The 16,522-nt window shown below is 41.9% G+C and overlaps 1 protein-coding gene across 19 annotated transcripts in view; it reads left to right on the plus strand.

Moving 5' to 3' along the window:
- RBFOX1 (RNA binding fox-1 homolog 1) overlaps positions 1–16,522 on the plus strand; it is a 2,209,300-nt gene that overhangs the window by 2,122,547 nt on the left and 70,231 nt on the right. For 15 of the 19 annotated variants that reach the window (XR_009497779.1, XM_059898915.1, XM_059898899.1 and 12 more), the window contains 2 exons: positions 3,263–3,286; positions 3,655–3,735. Coding sequence is in view for 18 of the 19 variants with exons in the window: in XM_059898915.1 (XP_059754898.1) it covers positions 3,263–3,286; positions 3,655–3,735 (105 nt within the window). In the remaining variant the exon portion in view is untranslated. The remainder of the gene's footprint in view (positions 1–3,262; positions 3,287–3,654; positions 3,736–16,522) is intronic. The other 4 variants (XM_059898900.1, XM_059898917.1, XM_059898914.1 and 1 more) reach the window with 1 other exon arrangement.

Genomic DNA, 16,522 nt, shown 5'->3' on the forward strand with positions numbered 1-16,522 from the left:
TAAAAGGATGAGTATGATTTGGCTCTGATCCAGGGGGATTCTCAGTAGCTAAGACTGATATGTAAATAAAGAGTTGTAATACTGCGTATCAAAGGATCTACTAGGGAGATTTTTTTTTTTAAGTGTGATAGGAGCATAGAAGATGGAGTAATTAATTAACTCCTGGGGACTGGGAAGAGAGGAGGTGACACTTAATGCAGAAGGGTTGGGGGTAGGGGAGAACCACTTCTTTTATTTTCAGTTGAACCACATATAATTGCCAATGTCAACCCTATTTGACATAAGAAAGGTCAATTTCATATGGTTTAACCTAACAGTAAGAGCAGGAATAGGATAGAAGTTTCATCCCATCCACTGACACTGATCTAATGATAGTAACTGCCTAGAAACTGTGTTAAGAATGATCCTGAGGATTCCAGGCTAATGGGAAAGGACACTATTGAAATTGATGAATGGTTTCTCCTGGTTAAGGAATGGGTGGATACTGGTATAATTTGAACATAGTTGCCATCCTTAAATTCTAAGGAGGTTTATAAAGCAAAGGCACGGAAGTCTGAGAAATACAGGACGTTGCGATGGTTATAGACAGTTCATGGTTGTTGGAGTGTCTGTGTTGGGGGGCAGATCAAAGACTCAGTTTGGGAGACTCATTAGAAAGCTCAGTCCATGCTATATCACAAAGTGCCTCTTTAAAAAAAATTTTATTGGAGTATAGTTGATTTACAATGTTGTATTACTTTCTGCTGTATAGCAAAGTGATTCAGTTATACATATACATATATCCACTCTTTTTTAGATTCTTTTTCCATATAGTTTATCACAAAGTGCCTTGAATGACCTTGTCAACACTCCTCATACTGCTGTTTGTACCCTATTATCTAATTGACTGACTTTTTTAAACAAACACACATTACTGACCCCCACCCAAAAAACACATGGAGGTTACAGTGTTCTCTGCCGCTTTGGTTTTGTTTAATTCAAAGCTTTCTTGTAAGAAAAGGTCACAAAGTACTAACAGAACATACAATAAGTACTTTGCAAATTAAATTGGAGGATGTTTTCAGGTAAAATAAAAACCAAGTCCTGTGATGGTATGGATTTATTTTACAAAGGTCAAAATCATTGCATAAAGACTTTTTTTTTTTTTTTTTTTTACTACAAAGAGGGCATCCAAAGTTATTTCAGTCTATTTTCTCAGAATCCACAGCATAAGAAAATTAGGAAAGCATCATTATGCACTTCCAGGATTTCGTTTTCTAGAGAGAATCTGTGTTGTGTCCCAGTGGGATTCACTAAATTACAGAGCATAGTATTGAAAATTGACCCTAAGGTTTTTAACTGCACAATACTGAAATGCCTTTCTGGATATGTTTTTGCTACAATTATATTTTTCTTTGGAAACCTAGGCACCCCAAGAAACTTCAGATCTCATTTTTAAAGTGGTTTTTAACCAGGGAGCTTTCTCACAATCCGCTTGCCTGGGTCCCCTTCTCCCCAGAAGATTCTGATCTGGTAGCTTTCTGTATATCCTATAGAAATATTAGTTTCTTCTAAGATTTCTAGCACTGAGCACAAGCTTACAGGCAACCCCTGCAAAATCAGGAGCTTCCCTGATGAAGCAGAATAGAGGCTAGGACATGTCTTTTCTCGTAGGTATCCTGCCTCCTGTGGGTTGATTTCGGACCCTGTGCCCCATGATCTGGGTGTGTTTAGTTTGTTTGCTCTTAAACCCTATACTATGCCAGTTTCCTTCCAGAAGTGGAAAAAGCTACTGAATAGAAATTAGAACATGTGAAGTCTCCTCTTACACGTTGCAATAAATTATATTTAAATAAAGTAGAAAGAAGAAAGAACTATCAGTTTAGCAAAGGTTGATTGTGACTCAGGCCCATCCAGACTCTCAATATATTGACTATCAGAGAGGGTTAGTTAATTTCACTCTTCTATCCAGGCTTTTGTAGGAGGAGGAGAAAGGGGGGCTCTTCTCCAGCTATAAGCATGGCATAGCAGGTTAAATGTGAGAACAATTAGGGGGGATCCCTTCAGCTAGAACTTCTGTCCACGGGCTACTTCTCCTTGTCAAAGATTGGATGGAACTGGCCGACCTCGTGTTGTGGGAAGGGTGAGGTGACTTAGGGATTTTAACAAAGCCTTTGTTTTGCCTGGACATAATGTACAGAATCTAGAGAAACACAGGGAACACAGGGTAGAATTTGAGGAAACCTTTTCAGTCCTCCTCACGTGACTCCTCTATTTTGGCTCAATACCTGAAGGATGGTGGTCCTAGAGACCCCCTTTGGAACTGCATCTGGTTTTGAAGTTCAGAAAAGATTCCTGTCTCTTAATGCTATTGTATGGCAGCCCCTCTCTATTTGGCAAACCTCCCTCTCACTCTAGAGGTTCTAACTCCCCTTTGTTGACATTGGGAAAGATACCAAAGGATTGCAGAACCCCTCCCAAGGGGCAAGTCTCCAAGGATATAGGTGAGTTGACTGGAAGTCAGGGCGATTTCTCCCAGGAGATTGCTTCACAGCAGCTGTGATGACAGAAGAAAGCAGAAACAAATGGAGGCGGCTGACCTTGCCCAGCCAGGGAAGGGAACAGAAACCACAGGAGCCCCTTTCTATCATCAGTAACACGCTTACAAGTCCTCAAAGGTCTCTCTCATTCTTCTCAAACTCTTTGCGTTTGAGCTTCGCGGCAGCAGGAGAACAGAACTGATACCCTGAAGATTCTCTAACCTGGTCATCTTTGGAGTGGGTGTTATTCACAAGATGTCATAGATTGAGGCGCTATCTCAGGATTCCACCACTCTTCCCTGCTATCAAATTCCATGTTGCAAGGATAAGCCTGAGGCCCTTTGCTGTAAATCAGGGAGAGGAGGTCATCACTGCAGTGCAGTCGTGGTTCGCAGGCTTAGGAAGCAGCCTCTCCTGCTGGAAGGCAGAGAGCTTCAGGGAAGAAACTGGAAACGCAGAAGCCAAAAGTGGTCTCACCCGAGTCCAGTATGGGTCCAGGGTGGGTCCCAGGGATGGCCAAGTTGCTTTTATTTTTTCCCTGCCTTACTTCTGTTCTTCCTCTGAAGAACTGATTCAGAAAAACTAAAATGGGGGAGAGGAAAAGTTTTCTTTAAACATATCGATGCATGCGCTTACCATTTATTCAGTGATTATTACATGCCAGCCCCTGTGTTGGGCACCTCTCCAGTAATACGATTCATAACCCTTCCTGGTGATAGGTATATTCACCCCCCATTTTCCAGATGGGAATCCCGAGGCACAGAGAGGTACAGTGACTTATCAAGATCACACAGCTAAGTAATATCTGAGTCAAGCTTGTTGCCCAGTTCTCTGTGATATTTCTAAAGCTCCCTTTTGATTATGCCATGCTGCCTGCATTCCTGATCTGAAACCAGACCCCACTACCCAAACCCCATGTGCAAAAGAATGACATGTGTGTGGTGGGCTGGGCGGGTGGACTCCTACCAATCCCCTTTGGCTAAGGCAGGGGGCTTCCCTGGGTGTCCCCATCCTGCGCTCGGGCGTGTGGCTGTGTTTTCATTTCTCTGCCTTTCTCGTTTGCGTTGCCGTGATCTCCCAGGTGTAGCATGCCTGTCCCCCAACCAGATACCATCTCTCTCTCTCTCTTCCGTAGGCACCGTGCTGTTGTGCCAGGCAAACCAGGAGGGATCTTCCATGTACAGTGCCCCCAGCTCACTTGTATATACCTCCGCAAGTAAGCCCGCTCTCGTGGCTCTTTTTGTTTTGTGACATAAGTCTGAGTCCAATCACCTTCCCTGCCATGTAAGTTCTCTCCCACTCCCGCTGCACCACCCTCCCTTGCTGCTCTCTGTGAGGTGAAGCTGACTCTCATAAGCATGTCTCTGGTTTTCCCTGTTGCCTTAGCATCTAACCCCTCTGCTCGTGTCTGAATCCTCACTTCCCAGCTGTCCCAGCCATTCGTCGTTAGACCTTTGTCAGGATTGGGGCCAAAGGATGGGACGTGGGGCTTTGGGTTGGGGGCAGGGGGATGGGAGGTGGGGGGGACATAGTTCGTTGCCTGCCTTCTATCACAGCTTTGCAAATCGATACGAAAATAATTGAAATAAAATATGCAGGCCATCCAAGGGGCACCCTACCCTAGCAAAAGGTGCTTGGTTGGTGATCTTGGGCACAGTTTTCTCATTGTGGGAAATATTACTAGCCCATGGCCAGTGACTTGTTTGCAAGGCTGTATCATCCTTTGTGATTCCACTAAGGAGGAAGAAATAAAAGAAAAATGTGGTTCTCCCCCATTTAACTGGGGGGGGGGGGCGGAAATAATAATTAGAAAAGCACTTTAATAGATATAGCCATGAATTGCTAGGGGGAGGAGACCAAAAATAAATATGGAACAAAGATAACAGTGTTGGCCGGAAAAAATCAAGGATTTCTCTGCCTGGGATCGATCCTCTGGAGTGGAGAATGCCCCGCCCCCACCCCAATTCCCAGAGCAGGTTGCAGAATTACAAGTTCTAGCTGAGTCCACCGTGGTTCTCCAGCTGGTTTGCCCCTCCGCAAAGTCCCCTGGCACAGCCGAGACCTTACCCTCTATTTCATACAGTGCGTCTACACCCTGGAGAATCCCCATAACTGCCAAATGGGTTCTCATTGGGATTGGTGATCAAAAGTGAGTCCGGGGGCCAGAGGGAAGGTGGGCTGCTTCTGAGATCAGCTAGAGGAGGGGGCAGGTGGAGAGCAGAGGCAACGGCCTCAGGGTGATTAAGAGGATGAGAGACAAGAGGGGAATCTTCACCATGTACCAAGATCTAGCCTCTCAATTTCCAAAGACTGAGACAATTCAAACTCTTCGCTGCGGGGGCAAAGGTTAGAAGCAGTCACAGGGAAGCCAAAAGCATCATGGTTATGAGAAACCCGAGGGTCCCTGAAGTCATCGGGTCATGGGAGTAGCCAGTTGTTTCTCCCAAGCAGAGTGTAATCTTCAGCAGAAGCTTTGACATTCCTTAAATGCAAGGTATTTTTCCGTGTCCCCAAGACGCCAAAATCTAACCATACTGGCAAGAAATGGTCCTTTCTGAATTTATGAATGTTGTCCCATTTGGGCCAGTGTAAATTATTTGCATATGTCTCCTAGAACTAGAAAGCTACTGCACATTTTCACAGGCTCAACCTTGTTTAATCCTCAAAATCTGCACCAGGTAGGTATTATAATGTTTGCTTTACAGCTGAGGAAATGGAGGGCAATGAGAAGTGGAATGATTCACCCAGGATCACACAGCCAGGATATGGTAGATTTGTTTTTTGAACTTGGTGAGATTAATCAACTTTTGTCTGCTTTTCGGGCTCTGTTTGACTCTAAATCTCATCATCTTTCCATTGTAAATACCTGTCCCTCCTTCTCCATTAATGTTATTTTCCGTAGGAGAGAGGGTGACCCAAACTCACCATAGCGTTAGACCCAGAGTATTACTTGGGGTTTTCTCTAACATTGTTGTCCTACAGAACTGTATAGAATGAAGTGTTTTATATCTGCACAGTTCAGTACACATGCTCGTGGGACCGAGGCACAGAATTTTTAATTTCATTTAATTTTACTTAATGTTACTCTAATTAGCCACCTGGGGCTGATGGCTACCATCTTGGACAGCGTGGCTCTCTACGATTATATGCTGTATGTATATTTCACTTTTCTTTATAGAAGTGAACAAAACAAATTAACTCCAAAAAAGGGCTAGTTTGGATTGGTATAGCTATTCTAAAGTGACTTGGGGAAAATGTGTGTCATAAATGCCAAGCATGGAAATGCGTCACAAATTCTCCAAATTAAAATAGGTAGAGCATACAGAGAGAATAAAATCACCTAAAGCAGGGGTCAGCAAACCACAGCCCAAGGGCCAAATCCAGCCCCCAGCCTGTTTTTGTAACACTGGTGAGCTAAGAATGGGCTTCTTAGATTTTTCAAAGGATTAAAAAACAAAACAAAAACAAAAAATAATATGTGACAGACGTAGGTGGCCCACAAAAGCCTAAAATACTGACATTCTGGCTCTTTACAGAAAAAAGGTGTGCTGATCTCTGATTTAAAAGGTCCATTTTATTATTACAAACCCAAAAGGGCAATATCATATCACCCTTTATAATTAGACTTCTCTTCCTGAGTTTCAAAGTTAAAATTTATAATAATTATAGAAACTGTGTCGTGTGTCCAACACCCTTCATTTTTAAATTGCACAATCCATCATATTACCTACGCAGTTTTCATCCTATTATTTTCACTTATTATCATGTCATATGTACTTTATGAAAATATGTTAATGGCCTCATAATAACCTATTGTTTAATGATATTATATTTTAATCTATCCACCCACTGCGTTGTTGGGTACTTAGGTTGATAGCAATTTTTCAAAAATATTAAGGAAAATAAATGTCCTTGTATACACTTTGTATATAATAGTTTTAAGGAAAACGATTAAATAGCTAATAACAAAGCAAAACAAAAACTAGTTTCTTGCAATAAGGATCTTCGCTTGTCAATTCCTTAAGCAACAGTATTCGGTTTGACAAGCTCAATTGGTATTTTGTAAGGACAGCCGACCCTGAGACCCTTCCTGCTCCACTTGGGTTCCCAGGGGTGTGAGATCGTTTCCATCTTGAGGCAATGGTGCTGAGTGTAAAGGTGATCCATCCCTCCCTAAGACACATCGCTAAGGTTTCCTTTCTGCTCTAGTTCTCAGGGTCAGCAATGCCTTTTGGAACTAGACTGTTGGCAGTTAGCTGGCTTCTTTGGAATACTCACTTATATTTTCTCTTCCAGATTAAGGTGTATATCCTAGTACAAAGTCACACCGTATTGTCTATAAATAATTCAGCCAGAAAGGAAAGGTTCATTTTTACACGCACACAAGCACACAATCTGGGGACCCACACGTAGGGTCACCTAAGATTCTTTTCCTTTCTCCAGGTCTGATAGACACAGGGCTGAGAACCACGTGCCTTGTCTTGGAAGTCTGAATGGCATGGCCTCTTTTTCTCTAAGAATCCAGCCTTCTTCCCCAAAGCTGAGGCTCCCTTACGTCTCAGCAATTTTTTTAGGCTACACCAGTGTTTCAACTTGAAAATGCATTTTCTCATTTTTATCTAACAGTCGTGCTCCAGAAGCCAGGTGTGTGTAAATTACACTTTTGTCAATGGGATCCTATGTGTTTACGGACTTTCAGGATTAATCCTGAGTTTGTGCTTTATTCCATGGATCTTTAGCTGGCCTTGGATGTTTTGACTTAAATTGCCCCTCTGCCTAGCAGAATAGCTAATCATCTGTAAATAACACCCTTAAATGCAGTAGGAGAGTTGGTTTTTAAAGGAACCCTGCTGAATTAGTCTGTAATGAAAATAATTCCTACTGAAGTTAACTGTTTTTTAAGATGCATTTTTGCATAATGGGTTTTTCCCCCTTTAAGTGAATCATCCTCATAACATGATCCAGAACATGAAAGCATTAAGAGAAGCGTTTTCACTCAGAGCTCAATATCAATACAACCGAATCCCATAGATTTTTCCCATCACATTCCCACTGAGTCCAGTATTTCCTCCTTTTCCCCAAACTTTACCCTCATGCGAAACCCCAGTTCAAGTTGTGGTCCCAGAATATCCTCTTACTTGTCCTAATAAACCACTTCCATCCATAGTGTATCAGATTTAAATGAAGTCTGATCAAAACTGTGGAGAATTAGGCAAGATCACCTTGGACCAAAAAATTTAATATTAATATTTTGTCCAAAAAATATTAACCTTTAATCTACTAAGTTAAACTAATTAAACAAAATTATTTTATCGATTTTCAAATAACTGTAATTAATTAATTAACATTGTGCTTTGCTTTGAGTAGCAAACAATGTAGCCCCTCAACAGAGATGTTTGGTGAAAGTGGGGTCAGGGCTGGGGACCTCCTCAGTGCCCACTCCTTCCTAAGGCCAGGGGTCTGGAGGCTCCTTCTGTCAGGGGAAGGGCACCAGCTATATTGTTGCTCCGCAACAAGAGAGGCTGCGATAGTGAGAGGCCCGCGCACCGCGATGAAGAGTGGCCCCCGCTTGCCGCAACTAGAGAAAGCCCTCGCACAGAAACGAAGACCCAACACAGACAAAAATAAATAAATAAAATAAAGTAAAAAAATTAAAAAAAAAAAAAGATAACATCATGTAATGGCAATTCTATAAAAAAAAAAAAAAAAAAGGCTTCAGGCTGAGAGTTCATTAGTCTTTTCCAAATAATCCAAAGCAATGGTAAGTTTAGATAAATGTAAATTTGAGTAGATGTATTAAATATTAACAAAATCAAATATACTGACAGCAGATTATTTCTCTGTTAAACAATTATACACTTGAGAAAAATTTGAGCTAGTTCACATATAACAAATCTGATCCAAGAAAATGCCTGAATCTGAAATCATGGTGGTGTTCAACTAATTGAAAAACCTCCCTGCAAATCAAGCACTAACATTTGTGAGTAGTGAATTCCTCCATCTTCTAAAGTTCTTCAGGTTATTATTCGACAGATCTTGGGAGCTCTTAAATTTATTTTCTTTTGGTTTAGTGCATCTTCAGGCATCCTTAGACCTGACCTAAGAAAAAAACAGCTTAAGGCAGAAATAGGAAGGTAAAGAGCATATCACCTTTCTTCACCTTTCTTTCAAATGAAGACATTACCTCCGTTTTTTTTTTTAAACGTCTCTTTTTAAATTTATTTATTTATTTTTGGCTGTGTTGAGTCTTAGTTTCTGTGCGAGGGCTTTCTCCAATTGCGGCGAGCGGGGGCCACTCTTCATCATGGTGCGCGGGCCTCTCACTGTCGCGGCCTCTCTTGTTGCGGAGTGCAAGCTCCAGACATGCAGGCTCAGTAGTTGTGGCTCACGGGCCCAGTTGCTCCGCGGCATGTGGGATCTTCCCAGACCAGGGCTCGAACCCGTGTCCCCTGCATTAGCAGGCAGATTCTCAACCACTGCGCCACCAGGGAAGCCCAAGACATTACCTCCATTTTACTTAGTTGAAATATCAAGAGGTAAATCATTGGTTCCATGAATGGGAATGCCCACTTCCAATTTGGATTAGCAAAGCCAGCTCTCACCGATCCTTATTTCCATATGGAGTAGTGTCCAGAAATAAGTAAATGCTACCAGCTTTATTTTGTTGTCTTTACAGTTTAATGAAAAGATTTTAAATTACAAAAATAGCACGTACTCACTGTAATGGGGGAAGCAGACAAATATACACACATACACACACACACACACACATACACATCTGTATGGAATAATGTAGTAATATCCCCCAACTTATCCCCAGACACACGCCTTTCAAGTAATCCATATTGACTCCCTGGTAAGTATCTTTTCACATTTTGTCCATAACAATGCAGGGAAGGACATACACACATGAAATGCGGGGTGTGAGCAGTTTGTTTTTATACAGAGGGGAGCAGTAGCATCCATATTATATGCACATTACACATGTTGATCACATTTGGTTTCACTTAATAACACATTTTCACTATCTCTTATTAAGCCTTTTTGATAATTTCATGCTGTTCCATGGTGTGGATGGTCCAGCGTTCATGCAACCATCTCTGTCCACAGACATTCAAACTCCTTCTTTTTCAGCCTCTCCCTAAAGGCTGCAACAAACATCGTTACATACACTCTGACATACACTCTGACATACCTGTGTTCCAAATGCCACATCGAGGTTCCCAAACACAGGATTGTCAGCCCCTCCCACATTCCTGCCAGCACCTGCATAGTTTGCTCTTTTTTAATTTTGCAAACCAGGTGGGTGAAAAATAGCATCTAGTTTGCTCTAGTTGCCTTTGCCTTTCATTTAGTGAGGAATATCATCTTTCACATAGTTAATTGTCATTTGGATGTTACCTCTTGTGGATTTCCAATACACATCTGCCCGTTTCTCTTCCAAGTTTTTCTCATTTTATTTTTTAATTCACATCGAGAGGAAATTATTCATGAGGGACATTATCTATGAATACCATAGATGTTACAAACATAATTCCTGTGTTGGCCATTCGATTCTGCTTCCATTCCATTCTACATTTTTAATAGTATAGGTAAATGTATCTGTCCTTCTTTTTGTTACCAGCTTTAGACATAATTTTAAATGACAAAATCCCTGCCAGGAGCAAGTTTTATTTAGCACCGTATAGTTTTCTCGGCTGCCGTAACAAAATACCATAGTTTGGGCACCTGAAACAACAGAAATTTATTTCTTGTGGTTCTGGAGACTGGAAGTCTGAGATCAGGGTGCCAGCATGGTCAGTTCTGATGAGAACTTTCTTCCTGGCTCATAGATGGTTGCCTCACATGGCAGAGACAGCAAGCTTTCAGGTATCTCTTCTTATAAGAACACTAATCCCTTCATGAGGGCCCCACCCTCAAGACCTCATCTAAACTTAATCACTTCCCAAAGGCCCCCATCTTCAGATACCATCACAATGGGAGTTAGGGCATCATCTTGTGAATTTGGGGGAGACACAATTCAGTCCATAGCAAGTCCCTTGACACACAGGTGCCACTTTTATTTGTCAAGGGCCAGAAAAACATTTTCCAACAGAAGTTTCTATATGGTCCCATATGCTTATCCATGCAAACAGGTGTATTTTCACACACTTCCACGGAAGCCATGGCTGAATTTTTAGATCCATGTAAGGACAAATCGTAAATTAAAAGAAAGATGACTGTTAATTCCCCCTGGATATTTTCACCCCTGACTACAGGAAAAAAAAAAAAAAAAATCTGATATCCCAGGCAAATGCTCAAGAACCTAAATGTTATCAAAATGCAAAAGCATCTTCTCCTTGATTAACTTTTATGAAACTCAAGGGCAAGTGTAGTGGCAAAGTTTTAATTGATGTATTGATTGCAGATTTTATGGAAGTAATTGTGTGGAATTCATAAAACAATGATTTAAGTGGCAGAAACATACATAAATCAGGCCTGCCCTGGTCTACTTTTAGATAATTGATAGAATTTCCATTGCTTTCTGTAATTAAAGTAACAGCCTAAATTAATTGATGGCTTCCTCTTTCTTCTGCCCAACACAGAAAATGTCAGTAGGTGGAGTTCAGTTAATAGAAGGTGCACGAACAGGTCATTGTGTTACTGATACATTGGTTTAAAGAACTCTGCCCTTTTTTGTCTCTCTTCTGGTAACTGAGACTTCGTGGTGGCCTCCGAGAGGCTTTTTCTAATATTTTCTGGAGGAATCGCTTACAAGAATAATAATCAGTGCTGGGGCAAGGCAAGTGAGGCACTGACTTCAGACAAAATTTAAAGAGGCGCCAAAAAACTCAGTCATCAAGATAAATAACATTTTAACGCAATACAGTAATTCCCCTACATACAAACCTTCAAGTTTCGAACTTTCAAAGATGTAAATGTGCGTTCGCATGTCCAATTACGTAACTTAGTTCATGTGTCTGGCGTACATTGTCACATGCGTGCATCTTCTACAAGTGGCTGTGCTTTTGTGTACTTTACTGTACAGTACTGTGTAGGGTACAGTAGTACAGTATCTTTATTTCAAGCCCAGGATGTCTGGAAGCAAGAGTAAAAGCAATGGTATATAGCCGATTGTGTGAGTTGGGTACCTAGGTTAATTTTGTTGGACTTAACGAACAAATTGGACTTAACGAACTCGCCCTCGGAACAGAACCCATTCGTATGTAGGGGACTTACTGTATTTTTTTAAAAATGGAAATGAATGGAAAAAGATCCATGATCAACAAAATATCAAAATTTTCCATCAAGATGAATATTATTCATTTTTCTTTTGCTGTAGGATCCAATATGGCTAAGCCCAGCACTTCTTTATTTAAATTTTGAGAGTCTGTTCATCAAGGATTGTTTAATAATCATTTTAACTTCTTTAAAAATTGCATTAAAATATGATTTATCCTAATCATGGGGATTTTGGTGCCTGCCCTCTCCCCCTTACATTTTATGCCCAACGTGAGGCCTAGTTCCAGCCCTGAAATAATAAAAAAATAAAATAATCGTAATGGTAATAATAAGCAATGGTTTTTGAGCACTTACTATAGTTAAGCATTCTGCTAAGCCCTTCACATGAATGTTCTCACTTAATCCTCACAGGAAAACTATGAAATAGGCATTATTATTATCGTGCCCCCTTTTCACATGAAGAAATTTAGTCTTTGAGGGATTGAAGAACTGGCCACGGTCACCCAGCTGGATCAACTTTGAACCAGCCTAACTGCATCCCGAGCCTTCCATCTTTACTCGTCTCTAAACTTACACACCAGAGGCTCCTTGCTCTGCCCTGGAAAAGTCTGAGCAGAGAGGGGTCAGGTGGGCCCTCTAGACAGCTGTCCGTTCTCCGCATTCAAGCCCCAACGTTGTGCTTACTCCTTTCCATCCCAAGATCTCTGGAGAGTCCTTTTTCCCCCTGTCTGATCTGTCTGGCCAGGGGGTTGGCACAACTGTTCTTTGAAAAGCCAGATAGTCAATATTTCCGGTCCTATGTCCCACCTGGTCTCCACTGCAACTACTCAACCATGTCCTTATAGCTTGAAAGTAGCCACAGACAACACATAAATGAATAGGTGTGGCTGGACTTCCCATAACAGTTTATTTACAAAAATAGTCTTTGTGCCAGATTTGTTTACCAACCCCTTTGTCAGGCCATCATTCTCCTTTAAAGGGCAGGACACAGGTCAGCTGGCTACCTGGGTGTGGAGGTAAAAGGAGACTTCTTTTTATGTGCAGTGTGGTGTCCCTTTTGCATTTTGTGCCATTTTATCATATTTTAAAACAAATAATGTCAGGTAGGGCACATAAAGAGGATACCCTTTTCCTGGTCCATAGTAAAGTAAGATACGTGCATAGATTCAGTCTAGATACAATGGATTGACTTAGCTTTGCTCTCACAATAAACAACAAAGAAACACAGCTGGATTTGGAGCCATGATTTTGGAGCTGCTGGACTTCTCTATGACCTGCCCTAGTTTCCCTGGGATAAATGGTGCAACTCTGTCCACGTACCCAGGATCCCTCAACTTCTGCCTGGGCTCCTTCTGTTTCCTCCCACACACTTCCAACAAGGCTGGTCCGAAAGGTCCTCTGGACTGCATCCTTCTAATCAGGAATCAGTGGCCGGCTTTTCCCACGTCTGTGGCTCAGCATTATGGTGTCAACATACCTAAGACCCCTTATCATCATCTCTGAAATAATTCCTTCGAGCCTTTAGTCATTCTATCAGTCCTTTGATGGGGGGAGGGAGGTGAAAATGCATGACTTCATTCAACCAATCTTTATCAAGTTCTTTCTGTGCCAGGCACCATTCTACACACTGCAATACCCCGTGAACCATACGTCCACATGTCAGCATCTGCAGCGCCCACATTCTTGTGAGCAAGACAGAAAATAGACAGATACATAATGCTGAGATTGCAGAATCACAAACACAGTACTCAGGGGTAGTTGGGAGGCTGCACCCAACAGGAGACTTACCCACTGTCAACACTGCCTTCTGAATACCTCTTGGAAGGTGAACTAAGTGTCACTGCTTTCACCATCACTTGGCTCTAGAGACACACTTGGCTACTGAAATCCTATTTCCCTCACTGAGACCACAGATGGAGAGATTGTGAGGCACCTACTGTGTGCCAGGCTCTGCCTGTTGCCTCAATCATAGCACATGCCTGACTTAATGATCAGTGATTGTCCACAGTTGGACACAGCCGTCCAGCTACCCCTACTGATGGATGGACTCCAGGAGCCATTCTTTCTGCAGTCCTGAAGCACCATCTCTTTGCTTTGCTTCCTCTGCCCTGTTTTCTGATGGCCCAGCACATCTCTGACTTATTAACAGGTGGTTTTAAGAGTTTTTTACTAGCTCTTACGTTAACTTAGTTATTCCATATGGACACCAGTTTTCAGAACAGGTTCAGTTGTATTTTCAGTCCTTGCCTCTACCTCCCCCACCCACCCCCGAGCTGATTAGCTCCTTTACCGACATCTGTGGTTACTCTGGCTGACTCACGGTCACAGACCACTTCGTTGTTACTGTTGTGTTCTTCTTCCCTCCTTCCTTCCTTCCTCCCTCCCTCCCTCCCTGCTTGCTTTCTTCCTTCCTTCCTATCTCTCTTTCTCTCTCTCTTTCTTTCTTTCTACCAACTTCAGGAAAATTCTTAAAAAACAGTAGTTGAACACCCTCAGTTGTTCACAGGGAAGACTCCGCAGAGAAGAAGCCACAATTCAGGCAGCTGCTCTCCCAGCACTTTGGTTATTAATCTCCAGGCAGAAGGGGGACTTTTGTCTTTTTCAGATGGGGGTCTTGCTGCTGCAAAAGGCTGCCAATTGCAAAAACTACCATCCCGTGGTGTGCCCCCAGACATCTTATTCGTCTTGATATTTCTTGCACAGAAATACATGTGACAGATAAGGAGTCACTGGAGAACCGTTTGCTTTGTGTCAAACAGATATTAAAACAATAAACTATGTTGCCCTGGGATCCTGGCGCGTGCACAGCCAGAGAACGAGGCCGAGATGAGATGTTTCTGGAAGGCAGTGAGGCAGTTGTTCTGGGAGAATTCCCTGGAAACCCCAAGTCCTGTGATAGCCTTGACAGAAAGTACTTTTTCTTAAGAGGATCCACACACGGCCTGGTGCAGCGCCCACATTGACCTCCTCGACCATGACCCTGCGCACCTTCCCCCAGCCCTCGGCAGAGGCCAGAGGGAAATTCTTCAATGGGTGAAAAGCTTATTTGAAGAATTTATTGTTTAAGCACTCATCTGCACTTTATTTGCTTTCTCAAACTAATGTGGCTTTGTTTGTTTTTTTACTAATATTTGTTTTTCACTCTTTTTTTAAAACTTTTATTTTTCTATTAGAGTTGATTTACAATATTTTAGGTGTACAGCAAAGTGATTCAGTTATATACATATAAACATATAATTATATATATATTCTTTTAAAGATTCAGTTATATATATAATATATAGAATATATGTATTCTTTTCAGATTCACTTATATATTATATATAATATATATATATAAAATATATTATTTTTCAGATTCAGTTATATATATAATAAATATATATATATATTCCTTTTCAGATTCTTTTCCATTATAGGTTATTACAAGATATTGAATATAATTCCCTGTGCTATACAGTAGGTTCTTGTTGGTTATCTATTTTATACATAGTAGTGTGTATCTGTTAATCTCAAACTCCTAATTTATCCCTCCCCTACCCCCCTTTCCCCTTTGGTAACCATAAGTGTGTTTTCTATGTCTGTGAGTTCTATTTCTGCTTTGTAAATAAGTTCATTTGCATCATTTTTTTAGATTCCCCATAGAAGTGATATCATATGATATTTGTCTTTCTCTAATGTGGATTTAAAATGGAAAAAAAAAATCCTCTTCTGAGTTCAGAGCTCTGAACATGAAATTTGCAGGGGCCAAAGATAAGATCCTGTTTGATTCCTGGAAGATAAGGGGGTGCAGGTGTATGTGTTTAGGGAACCTGGCTTTGTAAATAGAGCCAAGCCCTCTCAAAGTCTGCACAGCTGGGAGTGAGCAGCTTAGTACAGGGGTCCTCAACCCCTGCGCCGCGGATCATTACGGGTCCTCGGCCTGCTAGGAACCGGGCCACACAGCAGACGGTGAGCAGCGAGCGAGCGAAGCTTCATCTGCCTCTCCCCATCGCTCGCATCACCCCCTGAACCATCTCCACCCCTGCCCCCGCCACTGATCCGTGGAAAAATTGTCTTCCACCAAACTGGTCCCTGGTGCCAAAAAGGTTGGGGACCACTGGCTTCGTAGGGAAGTAAGAACCACCAATGACACTCATATAATTCAAGCCCTGGAGCGGGAGCACTTGGTGTTTCTTGCATAGAAACGTGTCCAACCACAGAGGTGGCCCCTCCTTCCCTTGCCTTATTTCTCTTCAAAAGCAAATCTCCCCATGCAGTGCAAAGATGCATGAAAGGAGGCTGAGCTTACCTCCCACCGGAGGGGAAGGAGCCTGGTACAGTTCATGTAAACACAATCATTTAAACACTTAACTTCACTAAGAACTCCAAAAACACCACTGTCTTAAATCATGTGTTCATTCACGTGAAAGTACTGACATTCCAAGAGCTATTTTATTGCTACTGGGGAACTCAGTGGTGGGGGGAGTGTTTGTTAACAAAAGGCCATTTTCAGGACCAAATAACACACCACATATTTTAGATCCATCTCCTTGGGTTTGGTTTGCATGCCCTGTAGGCTCTTGACACCTGATTGCCTTTTGTGTAACAAACAAACGTACAAGAGCCCCCTCTATGGGCACACCTGCCCAAGGATATATATCATCCCCACCCTTGGTCATTGCTATAGAGATCTAAGAAGCATTTCCCAAAGATCTTTTTTTTTGTCAGCAAATCTTAGTCTCCAGTATTAGTTTTGCAAAATTCTCCTGAAGCAATAAAAAATTTGTAGGAGAAGAGCT

The sequence above is a fragment of the Balaenoptera ricei genome, chromosome 15 (assembly GCF_028023285.1).
Source record: "Balaenoptera ricei isolate mBalRic1 chromosome 15, mBalRic1.hap2, whole genome shotgun sequence".
Lineage (NCBI taxonomy): Eukaryota > Metazoa > Chordata > Mammalia > Artiodactyla > Balaenopteridae > Balaenoptera > Balaenoptera ricei.